This window comes from Pseudorasbora parva, chromosome 3 (genome assembly GCF_024679245.1).
Source record: "Pseudorasbora parva isolate DD20220531a chromosome 3, ASM2467924v1, whole genome shotgun sequence".
Classification (NCBI taxonomy): domain Eukaryota; kingdom Metazoa; phylum Chordata; class Actinopteri; order Cypriniformes; family Gobionidae; genus Pseudorasbora; species Pseudorasbora parva.
Genome location: NC_090174.1, coordinates 46,578,483 through 46,604,775, shown reverse-complemented (window position 1 = coordinate 46,604,775; position 26,293 = coordinate 46,578,483). Strand labels below are relative to the sequence as shown.

The following is a 26,293-nucleotide window of genomic DNA, read 5'->3' as shown; positions in this document are numbered from 1 at the left end:
CATTTTGACAGTTCAAGTAAAAGGACATCCATAAATTCCAGTTCCATTTTAAAATTAACCGAATTTACCAGGAATACAAAAAAATAAGTAAACTGCAGTATTGTAAATGTGCAGATGTGAATTTCAAGATTTGAAGAATTTCAAGGGGGGGGGGGGGGGGGGGGACTGAGAGTTGGGTTGCTACAATGGATTTCTGCCAAGTATCACATTTTTTTCATAGATTGAAAACAGCTTTAAAATGACAATAAACTGGCCATGGAAAAGCAGTTCTAAAACATTTTCCCTTAAAACGCTACTCAGTGGGTACAGAAAGTATTCAGACCACCTTACATTTTTCACTCTTTGTTATATTGCAACCATTTGCTAAAATCCTTTAAGTTAATATTTTTTCTCATTAATGTACACACAGCACCCCATATTGACAGAAAAACACAGAATTGTTGACATTTTTGCAGTTTTATTAAAAAAGAAACACTGATATATCCCATGGTCCAAAGTATTCAGACCCTTTGCTCAGTATTTAGTAGAAGCACCCTTTTGATCTAATACAGTCATTAGTCTTTTTGGGAAAGATGCAAAAAGTTTTTCACACCTGGATTTGGGGATCCTCTGCCATTCCTCCTTGCAGATCCTCTCCAGTTCTCTCAGGTTGGATGGTAAACGTTGGTGGACAGCCATTTTCAGGTCTCTCCAGAGATACTCAATTGGGTTTAAGACTGAGTTGTTGTGAAGCCACTCCTTCGTTATTTTAGCTATGTGCTTAGGGTCACTGTCTTGTTGGAAGGTAAACCTTTGGCCCAGTCTGAGGTCTTGAGCCCTCTGGAGAAGGTTTTCATTCAGGATTCAGGATATCCTTGTACTTGACCAAATTCATCTTTCCCTTGCTTTGCAACCAGTCGTCCTGTCCCTGCAGCTGTAAAACACCCCCAGAGCATGATGCTGCCACCACCATGCTTCACAGTCGGGACTGTATTAGACAGGTAATATTTTCCTCCACACATACCGCTTAGAATTAAGGACAAAAAGTTCTATCTTGGTCTCATCAGACCAGAGAATCTTATCTCTAACCGTCTTGGAGTTCTTCAGGTGTTTGTTTTTTTTTTAGCAAACTTTCATGTGTCTTGCACTGAGGAGAGGCTTCCATCGAGCCACTCTGCCATAAAGCCCTGACTGGTAGAGGGCTGCAGTGATGGTTGACTTTCTACAACTTTCTCCCATCTCCCGACTGCATCTCTGGAGCTCAGCCACAGTGAACTTTGGGCTCTTCTTTACCTCTCTCACCAAGGCTCTTCTCCCCAGATAGCTCAGTTTGCCCAGGCAGCCAGCTCTAAGAAGTGTTCTGGTCGTCCCAAACGTCTTCCATTTAAGGATTATGGAGGCAACTGTGCTCTTAGGAACCTTAAGTGCAGCAGAAGTTTTTTGTTACCATGGCCAGATCTGTGCTTTGCCACAATTCTGTCTCTGAGCTCTTCAGGCAGTTCCTTTGACCTCATGATTCTCATTTGCTCTGACATGCACTGTGAGCTGTAAGGTCTTATATAGACAGGTGTGTGGCTTTACTAACCAAGTGGACTCAAATTAAGGTATAGAACTATCTCAAGGATGATCAGAAGAAATGGACAGCACCTGAGTTAAAGAGTTAGTTTACCCAAAAATGAAAACTCTCTCATTAATTACTTATCCTAATGTCGTTTGACAACCATAAGACCTCATAACACAAATTCATATATTTTTTTGAAATCCGATGGCTCAGACAGGCTTTCATTGACACCAATGTCATTTCCTCTCTCAAGACCCATAAAAGGCACTAAAGACGTCGTTACAAAGCCCATCTCACTACAGTGATTCTACAATAATTTTATAAAACGACGAGAATAGTTTTTGTGCGCAAAAAAAACTAAATAACGACTTATATAGTGATGGGCCCAATTCAAAACAATGAGCACGTTTACATGCATACCAGTAAGCTGATTACTCACAAATATCAGCTTATTGAAATAACCAGTTTTCCCCGTTTACATGCAAACCAGTAAACTGATAACACAAGTAAACCGCGTTTACATGACTTTATTAATAAACCGGGTGATTTCCATGTAGTGACGTCAAAAATAATAATGTCCGTATCTGACGGAGTATTTGATAGATACATATTTCATAGTATCTCATATTATCCCTCATGCAGATACAGATGCTGCGTTTTGACTGAACCTCCTTCTACTTCTGCTACATGAGAAGAGACACATCTTTACAATTTTCTGTGTCTTAAAAGAGTCTGCATTTGTGATATATGTCCTTATTTCATGCAAAACGCTAGTTCGCTCTGTCTGGATGCATTTAAATCTGCTCGAAGTTTGCATATTTGACACCAATCACACATGCGCACTTCAATAAGACTGCAGAAACCAGGCTAATGCATTTACATGCAGCGCGAAATCGAGGTAAGAGACAAAAAACTACCTATCCCAACCTGTTCAAGCTTACGCCGTTTATGACCTTACTCCGATAAAAGAAAACGGGTTAACGCGTTTGCATGACCATGTTCATTGTCGGCTTATTAGCCATAATCGGCTTAAGAAATTGCATGTAAACGCACCCATTGTTTTGAACGGTTATGAATTAGCGTATTGATTCATGATTCGGATCGCCAATGTCACATGACATCAGCAGTTTGGCAGTTTTACGGGTGTCGAATGACATTGGGCTAAGTAATTAATGAGAGAATTTTCATTTTTGGGTGACCTAACCCTTTACATATACGAGTGTCACAGCACAGGGTCTGAATACTTAGGACCATGTGATATTTCAGTTTTTCTTTTTAAATAAATCTGCAAAAATTCTGTGGTTTTCTGTCAATATGGGATGCTGTGTGTACATTAATGAGAAAAAATGAACTTATACGATTTTAGCAAATGGCTGCAATATAATAAAGAGTGAAAAAATATAAGGGGGTCTGAATACTTTCCGATCTGACCTGTTTGCTGCCTGTGCAATAGAATCAAAGATAAGTGTTTTCATGGAAATCCTGTGGTTTTCCCTGGCACCCTTATCTCTCTTTCTTACAGTGTCAAGGTTTTTGCTTCAAAAAGCATTAGAATATTAAATATTAAGAGATTTTTTAATATTTAATGCATTTTTCAGTTTCACATTTCGAAACATATTCCAGACGGAGCTGAGTGACTAAATAAGTAAACTGCAGTATTGACAACAATTTCAGGATATAACTTTTTGAGATAAGATGGCAGCTCATAAGTTGACCCGAGGCTCAACTGACCTGCAGCTCTGGGGAAAAAAACATCAATATAGAAATACGGTTTGTCAGAGCAACTAGCCATGAAGATTGTTGGTTTATAAGACCCAGGCTAGGGACTGAGAGTTTTGTCGCTATAATGGATTTCTGTCATGTGGATTGCAGAGGTCATGCTGATGAATAAAAAGTGCAAAGTATCAATTTTTTTTTTCATAGATTGAAAACAGCTTTAAAATGACAATAAACGATAAGCCATGGAAAAGCAGTTCTAAAACATTTTCCCTTAAAACAATATATATCTTTAGTATTTAAAAAAAAAGTGTTGCAGTTAAAATATCACTACATTTTCTTTGACGAAAGAAAGAAGAAAACCAAAGAATGAGGAAAAAAATTAAAGAGAGATTTAGTAAGAACTCTGATCTGATCCCTTTAGATTATCATCTGAGTCTGCATCCTCACCCAGCATTGCAAGAGGCAATAGGTCTTGTTCCATCAGTCCGTCACACAGGAAGAGAAACACATTCAATGACAGGTCAAAAACTCATTTTTAAGATAAACTACGCTGACATGTGTGAGCCTCATAACCTTTAATACCAAGGCTTCTCTCTCTCCTTTTCTCTGTGTGTTTAACCTTGCCCACCTCAGGGTTGGCCTTCTCTATGGAGCTTGCTGCTTTTTCCTTGAAACAAAGAACATCCCAAAACTAGATGCAGAGCCTCCTCATTCATAGACACACACACGCTTGCACAGCAGAACAGCATGGCCTCTCGTACGTTTTTGCGGGTCTTGGTACGTTCCAGCTTGGCTCTCGTGTGCCACCCAGGATCCTCAAGAGCCCATCCAAGATTTCTTCACACAGTTCCCAAACTGTGCAGTCAATCCCAACAAAACGGGTAAGGATCAAATGTACTTTGTTTGTTATCTCACATAATGCGTTGTGTTCTGTACAGGGAATATGCATTCTAATTATATAAGACCTAATAATGAAGTGCTCACAAATATGCACTTTTTCCTACACTGTAAAATCCAATTGAAAATGTTCTAGTGACTGATCACATCTACATTTTTCAGTTGGCCAAATTGAATTTCTGTGAATTGATGCAATTTAATTCACTGGAATATTGAATGAAAAACTTAGATGTGATCAGTCACTAGAACATTTTCAATTGGAGACATAATTTCTTTTTTTACAGTGTAGGAAAAAGTGCATATTTGTGAGCTCTTAATTATTAGGTCTTATTTAAACTTTTCAATTGGAGACCTGATTTTTTTTTACAGTGTAAAGTGTAATTCTGTGCTCTGATGCCTCTTTTCCTATACTCATATTGTAATGTTCAGCTGGGGATGTATTGATGTTTTAAAGAGAGATTTGAATAACATAATATGTGGTCACATCCCCAGGATTCCCAGAACTATCACCGAAGAATGGTTTAATAAAGAGCATTTTTAACATGCATGGTTTAAAAAACAATTATGATTCCTCTTTAAATAAACCTGCAAATAACATTAGTGTAATTGATTAATTAAGAAATTGTAAATCAGCTCATTATATCATTGGCTTTGATAATGTTTTGCCCATAGCATTTCTTAGGATCATTCATCACACTCAATATTTCTATATATCAAATGACCTTCAATCTTTGCATTGTGAGCTTTTATGCACTCAATATGTAGTAGAAGTGATGTTTTGTTTACTTTCTTCAGCATTGTGTGGTGAAAGTCACATCCACTGTAGAATTTTGTTTTCATTAAAATCCTAAATCAGATGAAAAGGCCCACTCTTATCAGCCCACCAGTGTATCACAGGGATCAGAAGTGCTTTTCTTCCCCACCTACACCAGATTGCTTGGAACAGCCTGCAGTCAAATGGCATTTCTTATCACTTCTGCGCTCATGACACAAACTTATTCCCCCCCATCTGCCTCTGCATCAGTAATCCAAGAAAAGATCTCTGTATGCCTCAGCATATCAGACTAGATGACTACTAATCGCTATCCGCTCAAGTTCAGTAAGACTGACTTCTTCGTTCCAAAAACCTCTGTTGAGTCCCAAAAGCATTCTTAAAACGACACTCAGTAATGAGTGTGTTGCATGCAGGATTACACAAAAATACAAGTACCATATGTATTCCATGAATGAGCCTGTCCACTAATAAAGTACTTTGAATTCGGATGATGCGGCCTTAACGCAGACACAGGCAGCTGGAGACTCTAGTGAAGCATCCATCATCTGGTCTGAAGACACAGATGTGGTGGCCATCTTGTCTGAAGATGCAGGTTAAAAAGTATATACATTTGATTAATGTTTTTTAGAAAATGACCTATGGTTTCGCTAGATCAGACCCATTCCTTGGCTGGGAACGTGCAGAGCCTTTAAAGTCCTTTGAAACTGCATTGATTTTGTCCCGGTCTGACCCTGGTCTTAAAGCGAAAGCAATTTAATATAACTTATACCCACTCCTGTCTGGGGAAAAAGGGGGAAAATCAATCCTTAAACTTAAAGCACTGTTTGTATCTGTATCGTTGTGTTGTATTTATTTGGTATGTTCTGACCTACAAAGGCAAAAGTCCTCAAATCACTAGAGTGTGGAACTGAGAAAAAATACTTTAAATATTTTTAGTTGTCCAGCCAAATTTATTATAGACAGGACTCTGGAAATCTGGCAATTAGATGTTTTAGTATGAAAATTATCTACATAAAAAAAAATCTTGAGCTCAAACTTGACTTTTGACCCCTATTTTTAAGTTACTGTGCTCTGCCTGTGTATTGTCTGCAAAAAGTGAGAAGTCACGTCAAGGCAAAATAGCAGTAACTTCCACATTGACAATATTTGGTTGCTGATCACCATTTTCAAAAATGAAACGCCTGTATAAAATCTAGTGACCATGGCATTTATTTTGGATGATTTCCAATTGCTTTTTTAGTAGCCTATTCCTTTGATAGCTGACTAGACTAGGCTGCTAGCTAAACAAAGTATATATTGCGAACTATCTAATTTGTTAGTCTAAAATGCATCTTTTGGGTTACACCTGGTCCTTGATGTCTGTGTTTGAAAGCCACCCCTTACTAAAAACAACCACTCAGCTATTTTTTATACCTACGCTTTTATGTAGGTGTCGTGTTGTCAGAAGCGCTTTCAGTGTCAGATGTATGACACAGGCTACATTGTAAAACACAGCAAACTTTAATAGACAGTAAAACAAAGGTAGAATACGTAACTCCAGGAAGACAGTAATTTCTAAACAATGGCATAACAATAGCAGAGTATTCAAACTTCTAAAACAAAGTCAAAGAACAATTACTGGTGTTACGGTGTTCTGCCTTGATTCCTCCTGGGCTTTTAGAAGTAAAGACAACCCTTTATTTTCTCGATAAAACAATGGAATTGACTCCTTGATAAAGTGATCCACATGCTAAAGGAGGTCTTGTGTCAAATATCAATAACATTTTTTTTAAAATCAAAAATGAAGTTAGGGCAGTATTGTCATTTGTCTATAAATTCTTATTTTATTACTGACTGTTTACTTAAATACTTGAGAATTTATATTAACTAATTGATCATTGCGGTGGTTTACTTTTCACAGCAAAATCTCCAGTGTCAAAATCTTGGTGTTAAGGACTCTTAGAGTAAAGAGTTAATTTTCTGGTGTTGAATTAACACTGCTAGTGTAAACCGCACTCTCTGGCAGGTGAACATATTCAGAGTTAAATATCAATAACACTGACAGAGAGTATAGTCACATCCGGGACATTTCGGCAGCGGAACAAGCTCAAGCCTCGAACTTTTTCTCACAGACGCCATTTTCTTTGCCTCGCGATGCGTAACATCAATGAGGGGAAACGCTGATATTGCGTGTTTCATCCTTTGGTTCCATCTCATTTACGTATCCATTTTATAGCATTATATTGTTTTATAACTAGTTATGTGCTGTGCACGGTTAAACAGCTCTCATAGAGGCATTTTCGTTGACGTGATTCGGACGGAGCAGACCAGGCGGGTGCTTTTTCACAGGGAAACGCCATAAGTAAGTGTTTTAGCTCATTTACAATATGTATTTTATAAAATGTTTATTTAACGCGATATTTAAATGCTCTGCACGCTTAAACGAAACAACCTTTCTCACATGCGGCATTTTCTTTGACTCGTGAGTGGTGACATGGAACTGACGACGAGGAGGCGGGTGCACGCCGCTTGCACGTTATGAGGGAAACGACGAAAGTAAGTGTTTAGCCTAATTTGCAACGTGTTTTTTTAATGACGTCGTTTAACGATATCTAACGCTTTTAAAACGCGCCTAAACCTTTCTTACAGACTAGGCTTGTGACGCAGTTGAGACACGGAGTGTGCTTTTAACAGAGAAAACACCTAAAGTAAGTGTTCTACACATATAATAATCTGTATAATTGCTGTATAATTATGTATTTATGTCTTGGAAAAATCACTGGCCTCACTGGTGAAGCAGCATCAAACGGGGGTTTCTAACATGCTTTCTCTTCCCCGTTATAGTTCATTCACCGAACTGTAATCTTATTGCACTACTTAATCTTTGTGTATGATTTTTATTGGGTAGAATTCCAGATTCAAAGACTCATATTACTAACAAAGGAAAGCTATTTTTTTGCGAAATCAAGTGACAAAGTTTTAGGCAGGATTGTTTTATGAACTTCTAAAAATGTTGACCTAATTTGCTTTTGACCTGTCTCTGTCTTAAGAAGCATCATGTTCATCAGCTGCATCAGCATTGATTTTTGACCACCCCCCTGGACTGAAACCAAGGCTGACAGATGACCATGCTTTCTGTTCTGCAGCAAAAAGGTATGTTTAAGGTATAGAAAACTGTAGTGCTTTTCTTGGCAGATTATTGGTAAATATCTTTAAGCACAGATATTGATCAATAATATTTATTTACAATAAAGGACAACTAAGGCAAAACGTGCATGCATCCCTCCATGGATGCTGGATCTTATACACTAGAGATCAACAGTGTGAGAAAGAAAAAGATCAATGTCTATGGTGATACACTTTTATGATGATAAATGCACTTTTATAATGGATACCTGCACTTATGATGATAAATGCACTTTTATAATGGATACCTGCACTTATGATGATAGATGCACTTTTATGATGATGGATGCACTTTTATGATGATAGATAGATGCACTTTTATGATGATAGATAGATGCACTTTTATGATGATAGATGCACTTTTATAATGGATACCTGCACTTATGATGATAGATGCACTTTTATGATGATAGATGCACTTTTATGATGGATAGGATGCACTTTTATGATGATAGATGCACTTTTATGATGATAGATGCACTTTTATGATGGATAGGATGCACTTTTATGATGATAGATGCACTTTTATGATGATAGATGCACTTTTATGATGGATAGGATGCACTTTTATAATGGATAGATGCACTTTTATAATGAATACCTGCACTTATGATGATAGATGCACTTTTATGATGATAGATGCACTTTTATGATGAATACCTGCACTTATGATGATAGATGCACTTTTATGATGATAGATGCACTTTTATAATGGATACCTGCACTTATGATGATAGATGCACTTTTATGATGGATAGATGCACTTTTATGATGATAGATGCACTTTTATGATGATAGATGCACTTTTATGATGGATAGGATGCACTTTTATAATGGATAGATGCACTTTTATAATGAATACCTGCACTTATGATGATAGATGCACTTTTATGATGATAGATGCACTTTTATGATGAATACCTGCACTTATGATGATAGATGCACTTTTATGATGATAGATGCACTTTTATAATGGATACCTGCACTTATGATGATAGATGCACTTTTATGATGGATAGATGCACTTTTATGATGATAGATGCACTTTTATGATGGATAGATGCACTTTTATGATGATAGATGCACTTTTATGATGGATAGGATGCACTTTTATGATGGATAGGATGCACTTTTATGATGATAGATGCACTTTTATGATGGATAGATGCACTTTTATGATGGATAGATGCACTTTTATGATGATAGATGCACTTTTATGATGGATAGGATGCACTTTTATGATGATAGATGCACTTTTATGATGATAGATGCACTTTTATGATGGATAGATGCACTTTTATAATGGATAGATGCACTAAAGTCTGTGTTTAAAACTAATGAAACGTGTATACTTTAAGACTGTTTAAAGTATTTCTTCATCCTCAAACTATATTTTGCTCGTTGCCAGCACACCTACCATATGACTGAAAAACAGAAGAACAACTCCACAAACTGCAGACCAATACCCTTGAAAGTGTCACTATTATTGGAGGACCAATACTTTTAGAATGGGTAAGTCATTCTTTCAGACTAAATATTTATGCAAAATGTAGGCTAATTATCACTAACTTTTGGTTAACGTTTGGATATGCCTTCATGTTTAAATGTATTGTTTTTGCTGTTTGTGTTTTTAGTAGAATTTCTATGATGCAGCAAGTAAAGGGTACCTGGCTTGGTGTTTGAAGGCTGTACAGACTAGAACCTGTCTGGAGATGGTACGATTTAACATATAACATGAGAGAATCATGGCCACAAACATCACATTTGTTGGTATTTGGCTAATAGAATTGAGTCAAACTAATTGTTTTCATGATTTGACAGGTATATATTTTCTGTTTGATTTTAGACTCAACAGATTGGGAAATCACCTGCCCCCAACATCACAAAGTCAGGAAGAAGGGAACAAAAATCATTCCAGCAGATGACTAGTAAGTGAGATTTCTTAAGGGTTAGTTCACCCAAAAATGAAAATTCTGTCATCATTTACTCACCCTTATGTCGTTGGACACCCTTAAGACCTCCATTCATCTTCAGACACAGATGAAGATATTAGTGTTGAAATCCGATGGCTCAGAAAGGCCTTCATTGACACCTATATCATTTCCTCTCTCAAGACCCATAAAGGCACTAAAGATGTCGTTACAAAGCCCATCTCACTACAGTGGCTCTACAATCATTTTCTGAGGTGACGAGAATAGTTTTTGTGCGTAAAAAAACCTAAATAACGGCATGGCAGATTTCAAAACACCGCTTCATTAAGCCTCGGCGCATTTTGAATCATAGACAGTCCATGCAACTACCACTTTCAAGCCACAGAAATATATAAAGGTACATCATTAAAGTACTCCATGCAACTCCAGTGTTTTAACATACATTTTCATTAAACTATGCAAATGCCGTGTTTGCAAAATATATTTATATATATATATATATATATATATATATATATATATATATATATATATATATATATATATATATATATATATATATATATATATATATATATATTATAAATGGGGTTGAGATTTTTTGAGCAAATAAAGCACTTGTTTCATAAAAATGAGGTTAAACCCATGGAGTCACATAGATCACTTATGATTTCCTTTGTACCTTTCTAGGCTTTGGAAGTGGAGGCTGAATAGCCTGTAAATGAAAGGACAGAAATTTCTTAGATATTATTAAAAATATGGAAAAAAAAGATGAAAAAAAGTCCTACGGGTTAAGAACAACATGAGGGTGAGTAATTTAATAACAGAAGTAACTTGGGTGAAGTAAGCCTTTAATGTACTTGGAAATCAGTCAATTCTAACCAAAATAGTTTATTGGTTGAGTCACCAAAGTCCAAGATGATTGAACTTTTTGCACCATAAACTTACTGTATTTATAAAATACAACTAGAATTAATTGTAATTGGTCTGGTATTGTGTTGTTTAGGGAACCAGGATTCCAGAGAGTTGGATCTACACAGCTTTTCCTGTTCTGCATATGAAACCACAACTGAACTGCACTGTTAGCAACTGGACACAACTGATCCACAGATATCCTGTGACTGTTTTTTCATCTGCTGAATGTTGTGTTGACTCAAGTACTGCTGTTCTGTTGCAAAGTTGAAGGTACTGAACCAACTTCACTGACACAGGACATATATTCACTGGCATGCAGGACTTGAAGTATTACACACTTATAAGCAGCTTTAATAGCTTATGAAAGAAATGCATATATTATGCCTTCATCATTTATTTTAAAAGTTAACCTTCTGTGATGTAAATGGACTTGCTTGTAAATAAAGAACTAGTTTAAAACAACTTTTTGCATTCTTTATTTTTTACTTTACAATGAACAGCGTGTGTGTGTGTGTGTGTGTGTATGCATGTATGTGTATATATATAGACTGATTTCCATTTTTCTGAAGTGTTAGGTCAACACCAGAACAGTGTAGAATTTTAACTCTGCCAGTGTTTTCTACAAAGCTGCACTTAACTCTGTAACAGTGTTGTTGTTATCTGCATTGGTGTTAATATTTTACTCTATTAGAGTTTATTGTAACACCGAGTTGGGTGTTGTGAGAGGCAACACTTTTAAAAGTGTTGAATTAACACTTTGCGGGTGGTTCCCATATATACACTTTTAAAGTGTTGAAATTAACTCTATTGGTGTTGATTTCCGGATTTCAAATTTACTGTGAGTTTGGTCATAATTAAGTCTTTTTGATCTATTAATATTCATCATCATCATCATAATAATAATAAATATAAATATACTGGTGGGATTGAGCTATGTGGAAGTGCAAGTTTATTGATACATTTACATTTTTTATTAACCCTTTTTAAAATATAGGTCTTAATGACTTAGGTCTTAATATAACTCTTTTAAAGGTGCCTAGAATGAAAAATTGAATTAACCTTTCCATAGTGAAATAATAAGAGTTCAATACATGGATATCACATACTGTGAGTCTCAAACACCATTGCCTCCTCCTTCATATGTAAATCTCATGCATGAAAAACTCCCACGGAAAAATAAGTGCTTCTCAACATAAACCCAACAGTGACACAAGCGTTGGGGATCATTTATGCACGCCCCCAACATTTGCATATGTCTGAACATGTTCATTGTCAGGCGGAACTGATGGAGCTGGCAGCTCTCATGGATACACTTCATGTTCCAGGCTGTGCAGGAGACTTTTCATACCCTTCCCACAGATAAAAAAGGTCAACAGTCATGGTTGATGTTTATAATCGGATACCACAACAATTTAATTCAAGATCGTTCGTTTGTTCGGCCCGTTTTATCTTAAACTGAAGAAAGTGGCAATTACAACTATATTCCTGCAAGCAGTAAGTAGCGATTTTATCCACTTATTATTTATCCACTTTTATGATTTTATGAAATAACAATTTCTGATTAAACTGAAAGTTTATTAGAGAGAGACAGCATTGTAGTAACCCAAGATGCTAGTACAGTAACAACAGGAAACTCCAAGTACCATACAAAACTAAATAGTGTGTCTAATGACAAAGGTTAATATTATTTTACAAAATACAACCGTAGATGTTTGTAAATGTTGCTAACAGATCGTTTACTTGATCCTTCTAGCAAACGTCACCTTTTCCACCATATAAGTTAAACCAGTCATTTGACAAGCCTATTCATTTTGTAAAAATATATATATTTTTGATAGCTGAAGTATTATGTTTTTGCATGCTTGTATTTCAGAGTAAGTCACAGTCACTGCGTAGCCTACATTGTGACTAACGTTATATAAACATGCAATATAGTTGACGAAAAAAGACCACTGATTCACTGACCACTGATCAGTGAACCAAAATCACTGATTTTGGTTTTGTCTGAGAGAATGAAGAGCGTTTGTGTGGTTGCCAGATTTCATTCATTTAAATCCCCCAAACAGAGCTTTTCTGTGAAAAGAACACGTATACTATCTGGTGTTTTACCTAAACAATGTACAATCTGGCAACCATATGCACGCGAGCTCTCTCTCACGTGCAGATGATCTGAAAACACCAATAAACAAGTAAGCTGCATTTCAGCAATGTCCATTTGAGATGTTCTGCTTAAAGTGTCATTCAGTCGGCCTGTGTTCTGTCAGGATGGTCAGGACTCACGAGCCGCTTTGCTGAACAACTGAACTGCTGTGAGCTGCTGAAATAAGCCAATCAGAGCAGAGCTCAACATTAATATTCATGACCCTTCCAAATAAGGCAAAAACAGAGCATTACATCCTAGGGACAATATTGTAAATGAACCTGTAAAACTATATCTGGACAATGTTTGCCCTTAAATAAGCCACATACCCTCTATAGATATCAGAGAACAATTAAACATATTGTTTCAACTCATTCTAGGGCATGTTTTAAGGAAAAAATGGTAAGTTATTTTGTTCAGTTTTGCTGAATATGTGTGAAGTTTAAATAAAAACCATTGGGCTTGTTAGTGAAATATGTCTCTTCATTATATGTTATTAAATTGAATTTATTTTAAAGTCTTTGAAAGCAAATGCATTCAACATTAGGAAAATAAGTCAGTAAATAAGTCAGTAAGTCAATAAACCTGCACTGTAATTTTTGTTGGTTTAACTTAAAAAAGTAAGTAACCTGGTTGCCTTAACATTTTGAGTTTATTGAAATAAAAAATTTGAGTTGATACAATGAAGGAAATTTGTTTAATAAATAGAAACTCAAAATATTTTTGTATCTGAACCACATAAAAATTTGATAAATCATGAAAATAGCACTATTTGGCATGCTTCACTGCGTCATCAGGTATAAAACACACACAATTACCCAATATGCTAACACAATCTTTTAATAATCTTTTAATAAAGGTTGTCGAATCTCAAAAAAAAATTCATTGTATTAACTCAAAATTTTAATTTCAATGAACTCAAAATTTTAAGGCAACCAGGTAACTTTTTTTCTAAATAATTTTTTACAGTGTGAAAAAAATATGTATTTATAGTATATTGCTTGTGTGTTCAAAAGACACTCTGGTAATTCATTTGTAATGTACTTAAAACACAAATAAAGTATACTTACGACAACACAAATAAACTTATACCACAAATAAAGTATACTTTTAACAAATAAAGTATACTTATAATACAAATAAAATACACATATCCCTAATGAAACATGTAATTAGTCCCTATTTACTTGAATTGTACTAAGTATACTTGAAATTAGTTCTAATTTCATACTTCTAATAATACTTCTAATTAGAAGTATTTAGTGCACAAAAGTACACTAAATACACTTAAAGCTATACTTTTACACAGCTTAATTACAACTAAAATATGCTTATGCTGCCTTCATGTTCTCTCGGAATTATCCAAAATATTATCGTAAATTTGTGTTTTCCCAAAACAATTGAATTGTCTACCTGATAAACGTTTTTTTTTAAAACTTCAATAATGAAAATGCGATTTGACAGTATTCGAATCAATTCACATGTATTTTGAAATTGCTTCAAATATTACAATCAAGAAGCCAAATGTAAGTGTGTTAAGGAAAAAGGCACTGCTCATTCTGCTCATCTCCTTGTTAAAGTCTAGGTCCTTTTACAGCTATGCCTTCAGAACTCAAATTCTTTCCTACTCATTCCTTCTGTTCAGTTTCTTGACAGGCCGCCAGTATAGCGCTCCGTGTAAAAGGCCTGGTCTTGATCATCAAGTGCCACATGTCAGGCTGGCTATAATCACCACTATTCCTGGTCGCCTTTCTATTCTGTATTTCCAGCTGAAGGCTCATGCTTATCCAAAAGGAGAAGTCCTGTCCAATAATTTATTGGTGAAGAAAAGTAGCAATTACTGCCATGTCAGTGAACTTTCTAGCTACATTTTCACAAAGCCTCTTTCAGACTCACCTACACTATACTCACTGGTTTTTGATTAATACGTCCGTACAGTTTGTCAGTCTGGTTTGTTGCACTGAATACTGCTGTGCTCATACTGTTCAGATATAAAAGAGAAAAACAACTAAGTGCACCTGTATTGTTGTGACACTTTACAACTTAACTACTGCACATGTGATAATCACGTGTTAATGTATGACTCATAAAGAATAAACCATTAATTAATTGATTGATATTGGATTAATAAATTAAATAATAACTAAATTATTAATAGATTCAACAATATATCAATTGGTATTAATTAAATGTCATGTATGAATTCCTTAATAACTTATAGCCAATAGTGTAAATTAATGTGTTACTTATTAGAAATGGTCAAAGTAATGTATTTCAACTTCCGGTTGTCTGCTTTAATTAATGATTAGCTGATGATTTAATGTATCATTATGTTATTAGGCCTACTTTCCTTAAGCTGCACTGTCATTTTTCCGTCCACTAGATGGTGCCTATTCAAAACAAAGGCGTAGTTGCCAAGTTTGAGCAAAATCTTGGGACATGTAGTCTTCACCTCACAGCCAGTGGAAAAGAATCAGGATAAGACTCATGTTCATGGATGCGATTATTAACGTTACTGTAGTATGTAGCAGACCAGGACAGAGTGTTTGAACTGAGCAAGGCCGATGGAGCGATCGTTGAGCAACACATGGCTCGCGAGCACCGGGACTTTTATTATGACGGGACGGGACACTGTTGCCGGTGCCCTTTCCCCTTTTCCGGTCATGAGTATGAGGTAACCTTTTACTGTCTATGGAGGTAACGCAGCTCTGTTTATCATATTAAATACATTTAAGTGTGTTTACAATGATGCTATTCTGTGTGTTCGCTCAACAGCTGCTGTGACACTTGTTCACACTGCTAAGAGTAAAGTGTTTCTACTGAGGGTAACGCAGATATGATGCAATTGACAGGAGACTCCCTCAGACGTCATTGGTTAAAATAGCAATTTTCTCAAAATGTACAAATAGTTTGAAACATTTGGGATATTGTAAGAACTCAACTGAACAAAATATATAACACTGGCCTAGTGGTTTTTGGATATTTTAAAGCACTAGTGCATCTTTAAAGGGTTACTTCGGCGATTAGCATATGGCTTTGAATCACTAGAAACCCTGGAGTATATTTGAATGATTGTGCTCCCCCTCCTGATATCCCCCTGAGACAAGAGATTTATGCATTTTATTTCTGGAAAAATTCCTCCCATTTGCATCATGGGAGGAGTTTTTGGCCAGAGGCTAAAACTACTGCACATGTGATATTGATTAAAATATAAACAAATGTAGTATTTTGTGGAGGCTGAACCTTACAATATTATTAGTTATCTCTAATGTTCAAGAATCCCAACTAAATCCAGCGGTGTCATCATTAATTGACGCCGCTTTGAAGTGACGTTAAAGGCAGCGAGGATATATCAATTCACTTGATTCAATTCCTCCGCCGTTGCGTCTTTTCCTCGCGACTTTCCCTCGCGTCCTGAACATAGACAGTAAAAGAAATGGACCGAGCGATCCCATTGACTTCTACGGCGTTAAGTGATGTCAGTAAAGGAGCACTCACTTCCTGATGGCTGAGCGAACTGCGCAGGCTCAGACTGAGCTTGACGACGTAGATGTGACGTGAGCCTCCTGTCGGACAGCTGTAGGTCTTCTAGTAGTTGTGGAAAGTGAAATCTGAATCCCGTTGTTTAAATATTTTCTTCCATTGCTTTTGGATCACTATGGGCTTCTCCCCATTCTTCTCCCTTGACTTTATCAGACTTTATGTCTCCACGTCCCCCCGACTGTCTCATAGACAGTAAAAGATTGCCTGCGAGCGTCTCCTCAGGTCTATACGGTAATTTCTCAAAAATGAATGGGAGTCAATGGGATGCTAACAGCAGGTGGTGGCTTGGTTAGCAATGGCCGCCCCTATGGGTGGAACGCTTTCCGAGTGCTAGATTACCCCCTTGATCCTGAAGGGGTGGTATGGGCATAGACATAATATACGTAGACGCCCCATAGACTTACGCTGCCTATTGGAGCGGACGTATCAGCGCGGCGCCATCTTGGATGGGTCCCCAATGCGCCGCCCCCCGCATTTATTTATACTGAGGAAGATGTATTCTCATCTCAACTACAATGATCATAGTTTTAGACCCAGAGTTTTTACCGGATTTTCACACGGTTTGGTTTGTTACAAACTGCAGAGACTTAGTTATGAATGATACAGGACGCTGTCACACATTGAAAAATTCTGCTTTCATGTAGAAAGACTTTGTATTACGAGCTTTAACTAAGACATATGGTAGACTATGACATTGATAAATGTATAAATGAATGAATTTTATATTTTAATAAAGAAACGAGTTTGATTGTTCATTTGAATTCATTTCTCTCACACAGGCATATTGATAAATGTATACATTTATGAATTTTATATTTTAATAAAGAAACAAGTTTGATTTTTCACTTAGATTTATTTCTCTCTCTCTCACACACACACACACACACACACACACACACACACACACACACACACACACACACACACACACACACACACACACACACACACACACACACACACACACACACACACACACACACACACACACACTCACTCACTCACCTTCTGTAACACATATACATACAAGCTCCCATATATACTGTACCAGCTCAGAATTATTATTTTTTTAAAGGCCTAAAGTAAACGTTATAACTCCAGGTCATTCCAGCATCTTACATTACCCTGTCAGGCTTGCAACTGGGACTGGGGAGCTAAAATCATTTTAAAAGAACTGTTTTGCACAGCTTCTTGCGTATGCTTGCACTCTGTAACTCAGGGTAGTTAATTTTGCGATGTGTTGCAGCCTTACTTTGTGAAATAGGCCTACAGACACCACAAATGACACAAGCATGAAATGATAATGATGTATAAATTGTAAAATAACCTAAATTATTGTTCAATCTTACTTGTGAAATGTAATCCCATGCGATCTGGTATCAATATTGCGTTATTGCAACCGTAAGCTGAATAAAATACGGGCATAATTGCTCGCTCTCCATTGACTCTGAATGCTAGCGTTGAGTGGAGAGACCCAACCAATATGGCGGCGACGCTGGATCACGCTCCAGCACATCATGGGTCGTCTATGTATATATATGATGACTATGGGTATGGGAAGCCAAACAATCCAAAAGTGGGACGAGACAGTGGGCTGTTAAAGAGCTCGCGCGGCCGACTTGTCAGTGCAGCGTGGACGTGTTTACTACCGCTACCCAATGGGCAGAGCGAATTAATCAATTTTTTTTCACTGTCTATGGAACTAATCCTCACCAGCGCTGCAATAAACAATTTAAACAGATTCAAGTTCATTTGGTGCATTTACATTTTACATTTATTGTTAATTAACATTTTACCCACAAACCTCTATTTAATGTAAATGGGTGAGGTAACATGGCTATAGGCACATTGTAGAAACTATTTTAACTACTCCTGACATTTTAAACAGAATTGATGAAGCTTTAGGTGACAGAGTCATTAATTCAAAAGTTTAGGAAATGTGAAATGTGTGCAAGAAATTTGAGGGAATAAGAGAGATTACTGTAAAAATGTGTTGGTTGTGACTGTGAGCTAATGTGTGGAGGCGCTGAGGAAAAAGAGTGGGAAGAATTTATAGGACCTGATGAGATCAGCATCTTTAGCCCTCTCAAACCTCGTCTTAAAGAGTTTTCCATTTTAGGAGCATCCTACAATTTTCTTTCAAGACATGCACCTGCTGGGTACCCACTGCGCGATTTTATCCCAATTTTCACTCGCAAATCATTGCTCCTTCACTTGAGTGAAAATTGTGTAGTGCTTATGATCAAAGGTGTGATATGAGAGAAGTGTTAATGCATTACCAATGCCCATGAAATATTGTTAAATATCTGGACCTGTCTGTCATGCTGTGTAAAATATGCTTCAGTTGGAAATTACATTGGCAACGACCTTCAGCCAATGAGAGAGCAAGGGCAAGGGAAAGTTCAGGGGGAGAAGTCAAAGACCTGGAACAAAACATCAGCAAGCAACCATTTTCTTCTTCATATTCTTTTTTTTTGTCCCCCTTTTTTGTTTCTTCAAGCACACATACAACTTAGATCACATGCTTCTAGTGTGCATCATTTTTAAGAACTCTGGTCTCACCTTACGTTATTTTCTGCATCAATTATCAGGTGTGTTTGGTTGTGAAAGGGAGTTCAAGTAACTTGCAACAATCCCCACTAATTAGCCCAGTCCATGTCAATTAGCATATTAGTGTGTAAATTTAGAACAAAACTTACGAGTGTCAAGAACGTATGAACCAGAGCAAAAAAGGTACAAAGCTGTCAAACTGCAGGGATGTAACAATGTGTCATTCTTCTGGATGACACTGACATGTCTTTAGAGTCTCCTGTGTATAGTGCATGAGTCATCGACGAAAAGTCTGCAACAGGAATAATCAAATGAAGAATTTTACATGTTTTTAGGCATAGGCATTTGTCATATGCTTGTAACTTATAATTGAAATTAAACTGGGTGCTTTTCAAAGTTTACTAAGAATAGTGCTTCTGAAACAGTCGTTTGTCTTTTTAAAATAAAGTAGGATTAACAGATAATTTGATTTGGAGGTCTGCATGGTCCAGCACGTATACACATGAATTGGCCTCACTATTGTGCACCTAGAGGACGTGTATTTAATGATTTAAATATTCAGTTATTCATTGTGTCATGTATACTTGGAAAGACAAATGAAGAATGTGTCGTGATTACACAAAACCCCACTGTAGCTCAATTGTGACAGCTCGTGTAAACGCAGTGACAAGGACAAATGCTCTAGTCAGACTCGGCGTCATTTTTCTTGTGTTGAGAGCATCTACTTCTCATTTTCAACTCAGTTTTCTTCTTGTAACAGTTCCAAAATCACTAAACTTTGAACTGTAGCGTTTTTAGAGCATTGCCATCCAAATGCACTGTTTGCCCCTCCCATTCCTCTCTCTCTCCACCCTTTGCTGTCCCGTCTGATCTAACTGCCCTATCCAATAAAGCCATAAAAAGTCAAAACATTTACTTAATGATATTATTAAAATAATAATAATAAAAATAAAAGCAGGGGTTTTTTTTCTGAAAAGGTTTCTGTACTGTATCTGTCCCATTGTTTGTAATTCTATTCTTCTTACTAAGAAGGCTCTTTACCAAGAGGATCATTTTAATGAAATTAGTTTGTATGTATCTCTGTGCTTGTTCTCAGTTCCTCTGGCTCTAAAGTACTGCTGCACTTTGTAAATCAGTCGGGGGTGAAGAGCAGCGTGTTTGTCACAGAGGGAGAGACTCTTCTAGACGTTGTCATCAAGAAGAATCTTGACATCAGTGGCTTTGGTAATGAAACCATTTTTTGTGTTTGGCTCCAAGTGATTGTTCCCATCAGTTTTACGTGTGTGCGTGTGTGTTATGAAACCTTTGATCCATAATGATATTCACACTACCCGTTTCATTTGATCTGTTCTAAGCCATTTTACTACAGCATGGCTTATGTGACCAAACATTTTTACTTAAAGTCAGGATAAAGTTTGGATCTTTTATTAAAAAGTATTTTCTTCTCTATAACTTATTTCCAAGTAAAACAGCTTCTCAAATGAAAAAAAGAAAAGAAAAAAAAGTTGGACTTGATTTTGTCCATCGAGTAATGATTGGATATAGAGTTTGGCACAGAAACTTTTTTTTCAGTCCAACTCCTGCTACATAGAAGTTATATTTCTAGATATTCCCACTTCTGCCTACAACTGTTTTTTCCCATTACCGGCTGCAAGGTCCTGCAGGTAGGTACAGGTCGCTGTGGATTTCTCAGTAACATTTCAGTAAGATTCACTCTTCAGTAAGAAAAACACTTCACTGTTTTTTTCTTTTCAGTTTTCACATACAGGATGCTTCAGGCCTCACCAAGGTGCTTTCCCTTGCTGACGCATACAACCAAAAAAACATGGAGAATATCAAACCATGACAACTCCGGTGAGAAATGAACCTAGGGGTAATTAACAGATGGTTACCGAGTAGATCGTTCTTATAACACTAGTCTATGGGGCAAAGGGTTATTGAAATTAAATCGCTAGTTAATATCACTAACAAGGCTCAAAATAGCCTCACACTAACACGGTAGCATAATGAGGGTCCCTACATGCAAACCGAAGGATTGAGAACGTTGTAAGTGTAGGCTACAAACAGTTTAATAAGAAGATACTTCATAAACACAGTACATTACACATTTACGAAGAGGAGCCATCTTGGAAAACTAAGTGCTAAGTGATGAACTGTGACTTGGAATCTCATATAGTCTGAAAGAAAGCACTGAACGCAACAAAGAAAATAATTAAATAAAAATAAAAATGTCCATGTAATTAGATTTCACAAACTTAATTCCTATTGACCAGCTCACTTAGTGCAGTTCGACTTGTCGAGACAGTTTTTCAAGATGGCGCCTGACCGTAAACGCGTAATGTCTTATAAAGTATCTTTTTATTAAACTGTTTGTACACTTACAAAGTTTTCAATCCTTCGGTTTGCATGTAGGGACCCTCATTATGTTACCGTGTTAGTGTGAGGCTATTTTGAGCCTTGTTAGTGGTATTAACTAGCGATTTAATCTCTTAAACCCTTTGCCCCATAGACAAGCGTTATAAGCTAATCTGTTTTTAGAGATAAAACTCTTTACATTCGATTTTCGAATAGATTCGAAAACGCATCCCAGAGAACTACTCGGTAACTATCTGTTAATTACCCCTAGGTTCATTTCTCACTGGAGTTGTCCTTTAAGGCGTTTAATTCAAGATTACTAGGGCACATGAATAAAAAAATGTCATGGATAAATTATCTACAATAAATACTGCAGTATTCCATAACCAATAAAAATATTCAGTTTTGATTTCATGCTGACTTTAAAAGAAATTTCTGTCAGTATGTTAAAACCTGACCTGATGCAAATGTGCAAATATATAAAAGACACTGTTCATAAATTATGTTTACAGAACTACAATCAATGCCCTATTCATTTAAAATGCTTCAATGACATGTTATAAATGGCCGATTGACAGTTCTTAGCATTCTTAGCAAATTAAAAAATTAATAAAACTGTGTGTGTGTGTGTGTCTTAGGGGCATGCGAGGGCAGTTCTTAGCATTCTTAGCAAATTAAAAAAATTATAAAAACTGTGTGTGTGTGTGTGTGTGTGTGTCTTAGGAGCATGCGAGGGCACTCTGGCCTGTTCCACCTGTCACCTGATATTTGAGGAGAGTGTGTATGACAAACTGGAGCCAATGGTGGATGAAGAGATTGACATGCTGGATTTGGCTTACGGACTCACCAAGACGTAAGACACATGGATCTAAAGTGGCAGAGTGTCTGATTGAGTCAGTAATGCTTTAAGTGAGTCGGATAGATGGAAGAGGTTTCGACCCAGGACTAATCTCATCAATCCCAGCAAGCAATAGCCGCCATTTCACCTTCTTGGTTAACTACAGACCCGATATTGTCCGGCAATGAATAACCCATGTCTGGGCGAAATAATGATTTTTTTTTCGGTTTTTTTCAAAATATCTTGCAAGATGTATGATATTCCCATCATGTAGGCAAAGTGAGCAGTGATTACAAGGTGTTTGGTTTAATTTCTTTGACATCACATTATATGCGTCTCCGGTAACACTTTACAATAAGGGTGCACTAATATACATTAATTCATGCTTCATTAATGCACAGATAATCATGAGTTAATGTATTACTAATGGTGAACTAACCCATTTATTAATGATTACTGTATCAGCAACTAATGAATATTCTACATGATTGATAGATTAAGTAATCATTAAATAATTGTTGTTTTAGCCTAGATGTTAGGGCTGTGATTGGGAGGCATCTTTTAGACACAAAGTTGCTTGCTGGAACGCATCTTAGACAAAGAATCGTTTAAAAAATAAATAAAAAAATCGGACAAGAAAAAGAGCACTGCAAGATAATAACAATGCACTAATAATGTTTTTGAAAATATAGTAAGAATATGTTTGATTCAAGTATTCCAATTATATTAATTTGGGTTTCGACCTGTTTAAGCTATCTGAACACCGGTAAAATAAAACGTGTTTTAAGTTTTTAAAACATGTTGCTCACTATGTTCCCTTAATGGAAGTTCTGAAGCTATTTCAGCATAAACATACATTGTTAAACAGGTAATAAACACAATCTAGCTGACATTTATAATTAATTTTACGGCTGAAATGTTGCACATATCATAATGTACTTTAAATAACATTACAAGTAATGGCAGAAAGATAATCAGCTCTGCTATTATTTGTAAATACCAGTAATGATGTACAATGAGGAAATTGTCACGTCACTGGAAATAGTCATCAGTGTCCCAATGGAATTGTTTAAAATGTTCCACACACAACTGCATTGTGTCTATATAGGCTACTATACGATTGAACATGTATTTTCTTGCCCCTGAAATACATTTAAAAAAAAATGTGTATATGAATTCACTTTCAAAAATATATTTCTTCAAACTTCACTGTTACAACATACCATTACCTTATATTCAAAATATATTTTGACCAGAATAATAATAAATAAAAACAATTCGATATGGGCAGGGGCGTAGTTTATGGGGGGGATGGGAGTGAGGTAACCCCCTCCCCCAATATTCAAGTCCATCAGTTACAACCCCCCCAATATTTCAACATGAAAATCACAGTAGATCAAATGAAAAATATGTAGAATTAATTTATTTTGTACCAATAATTTTTTTCCTAATCAAATATGACTTTGTCATAATAAATCAGACAAAAATACTCCCCCTCCATTAAACCGATAGGTAACGCCCAACCAGCGAGTCGCACTTTCACCAAAACAAAGCGAGTGGTGTTTGAATGGGAGAGACACGGGTAACGTTAGCGCCAAAAATAAAGAGAAGCGCTGCACAGCGGACTATAATTGCTGGTCAGAGAGGGATGCAAAAAATTAAGCTTGCAGTCTACTGAGAATGAGGTATTAGAATATTGTGTAATATCTAAGTACACATGACATCATATATATTTAGCTAGCTCATCCATTTCAATGTATTTAGCTATAACTATCAGTAAAAGTTACCAAGCTGTCTGTTTTCCTAGTTCATTTTTCAATAGTGTCTGTAATTATCACTGACAAAAGTATTCACATCTGTGTTTTCTTCCTAAATCAATCTGACTTTTGAACGAATTGGATGAATGAACGATTTTAGTGGCTCACTCATTTAAACAGTGAATCGCTGCCGCCTACTGGCGGTTTTAATACTTAGCCTAATTTCTTTCTTTTTATAATCTCTACTATGTTAGAATTTTATGAGTGCTTATACACAATTGTCATATGATTACGAGGTCTATAATCTCTTAACATGTTTTTTATAACAGATTCGAGGTAAATATACCAGCAGGGTAGAAAAGTCAGCAGAGGGAGCGGAGCAGGTGATCAGGTAAAGAAAAACAGCAGCTTTGTAAAGTTAGGCTATATATAAGAGAGAGAGAGAGAGAGAGAGAGAGAGAGAGAGAGAGAGAGAGAGAGAGAGAGATAGAAATTATCCAATAACAATACACATAATATATATATATATATATATATATATATATATATATATATATATATATATATATATATATAATGTTTGAACCAAATCTACGCCATTGTGTATGGGTGTGTAGTGAGCCAGCTGGTAAGGACGCTGGTCCTTACCAGCGTCCTTTATTGTCCATACCCAATCTTTGAACAGGTTCACGGTGAATGAAATCATGAGAATCATGCCTTCTCAGTTGTCAAAAAATAAATAAAATTAAATACCCAGCTCCTGGCTTTGCACATGCAACGCTTCTAGAAAGAGTGAATGCACGACTCGAGAGCCATCTCCGCTAGCTCTGCACACATGCTTTAACGTAAGAATCTTATAAATGTAGTGCAATCGTTTTCAAAACATTTTTTAGCTTTGAATGCTCTGCGATGTGCCAAGGATTGCACAATCACATAAGAAAGGTCACGTAGATGTACGCGAAAGTAATGCCCCAAGAGAATGTGCAAGGACTTATACAAATGGCCATTACCAAAAAACACTCCATCTTCAACTTAAAAATCGTCCAACATCATGGTTTTACCTTTTTTTTATTCTTTTTTTTTTTTTTGCTAAAGGACGTTTCTATTAGTCTTTACATGTGGCAGGTAAAAGTAGTGATATCTGATTAGTAATATACCTGCTATGCTGTGTGATCAGTACTTTGCTTCAGATCATCCACGAACACAACATGGTGTCAGAAGTGTCTAGCACAGTCTTCAACAAATGACAAACTGAATAAGTCAATGGGAGTTGAAGAAACGCTAAAAAAGCGCTAAAGTTTGATAGTTATGCTGTTTCCAACAAAAAAAAGGAAAGTCAGAAAGTCAGCAAGTGGATTACGTACCCAGCGCACAGTAAGTTAAGAGCGGGGGGAGGGGTGCAGGCAAAGAGGCCCAAAGAAGGAAACTGATATCGCACAAATGAAGTGCTCAATTCCGCAAAGATCTGGAAATGAAGAAAAAAAAAACGATCTTCAAAGAAAATGGAAGAATCACCAGCACCCAAATCAAATCTGATTTCGTGATCCACGAAACACTCAGATTCAGTCAATCTCATGTCAATCTTGAGTACCTATAGAGTAGTATTGCATTCTTCATATCTCTGAAAAGTCTTTAGTTTTATTATATTTATAAAAGAAATATGGGCTGTACCGAGTCTTTCCGGAAAAAAACGAGCGCCATAAATGAGCCTTAAAATGACGAGCACACCCAAAGCGGTGACGTCCTCAAGCGTGGAGAAACCCATGGCTATCGATCGGATTCAGCTAATACGTGATCCAGAATCAGGCTGAAATAAATTGAACAGGAGAAACAGCAACATCAGGACGTCCGTCTCTGTGGTATGTACTGTATTTAGTGGCTGTCAACATTTGTGTGTGTTTACTCGCAGTTTATGAGGACATGATTCGGTTTATGGACTATTGTATGCGACTAAACCTTAGCAGTAGCAAGCAAAACGGTTTTGCACGTCAGACTAGTGTAACGTTATACAGAGAACAACAATGGAGTAACCGTTAGCGCATCTGAATGACGAAGCACGCGATCGTGCCGTTTACTGATGTTTACTCACCCGACGATAGCCAACAGCAGACATTTGAAGCAGTTTTACTCACCGGCTGCTTCCAAAGCAGGACCAAACCTTTATCGCT

The 26,293-nt window shown here is 36.6% G+C and overlaps 1 protein-coding gene and 2 long non-coding RNA genes across 3 annotated transcripts in view; all 3 read left to right on the top strand.

Moving 5' to 3' along the window:
* The first annotated feature begins 3,968 nt into the window (after positions 1-3,968).
* The window catches only part of fdx1b (ferredoxin 1b), a 36,530-nt gene continuing 14,205 nt past the window's right edge, over positions 3,969-26,293 (top strand). Inside the window, exons 1-3 of the mRNA XM_067439205.1 lie at positions 3,969-4,140; positions 20,272-20,399; positions 22,254-22,383. Coding sequence (XP_067295306.1) covers positions 4,007-4,140; positions 20,272-20,399; positions 22,254-22,383 — 392 coding nt within the window. The 5' untranslated portion in view covers positions 3,969-4,006. The remainder of the gene's footprint in view (positions 4,141-20,271; positions 20,400-22,253; positions 22,384-26,293) is intronic.
* LOC137072013 (uncharacterized) lies at positions 6,837-7,981 on the top strand. Its single transcript, XR_010904582.1, has 3 exons — positions 6,837-7,466; positions 7,560-7,618; positions 7,961-7,981. It is a non-coding gene; the product is annotated as an uncharacterized lncRNA (long non-coding RNA).
* On the top strand, positions 9,732-11,419 carry LOC137072012 (uncharacterized). The gene is made up of 3 exons (XR_010904581.1): positions 9,732-9,811; positions 9,943-10,024; positions 11,034-11,419. It is a non-coding gene; the product is annotated as an uncharacterized lncRNA (long non-coding RNA).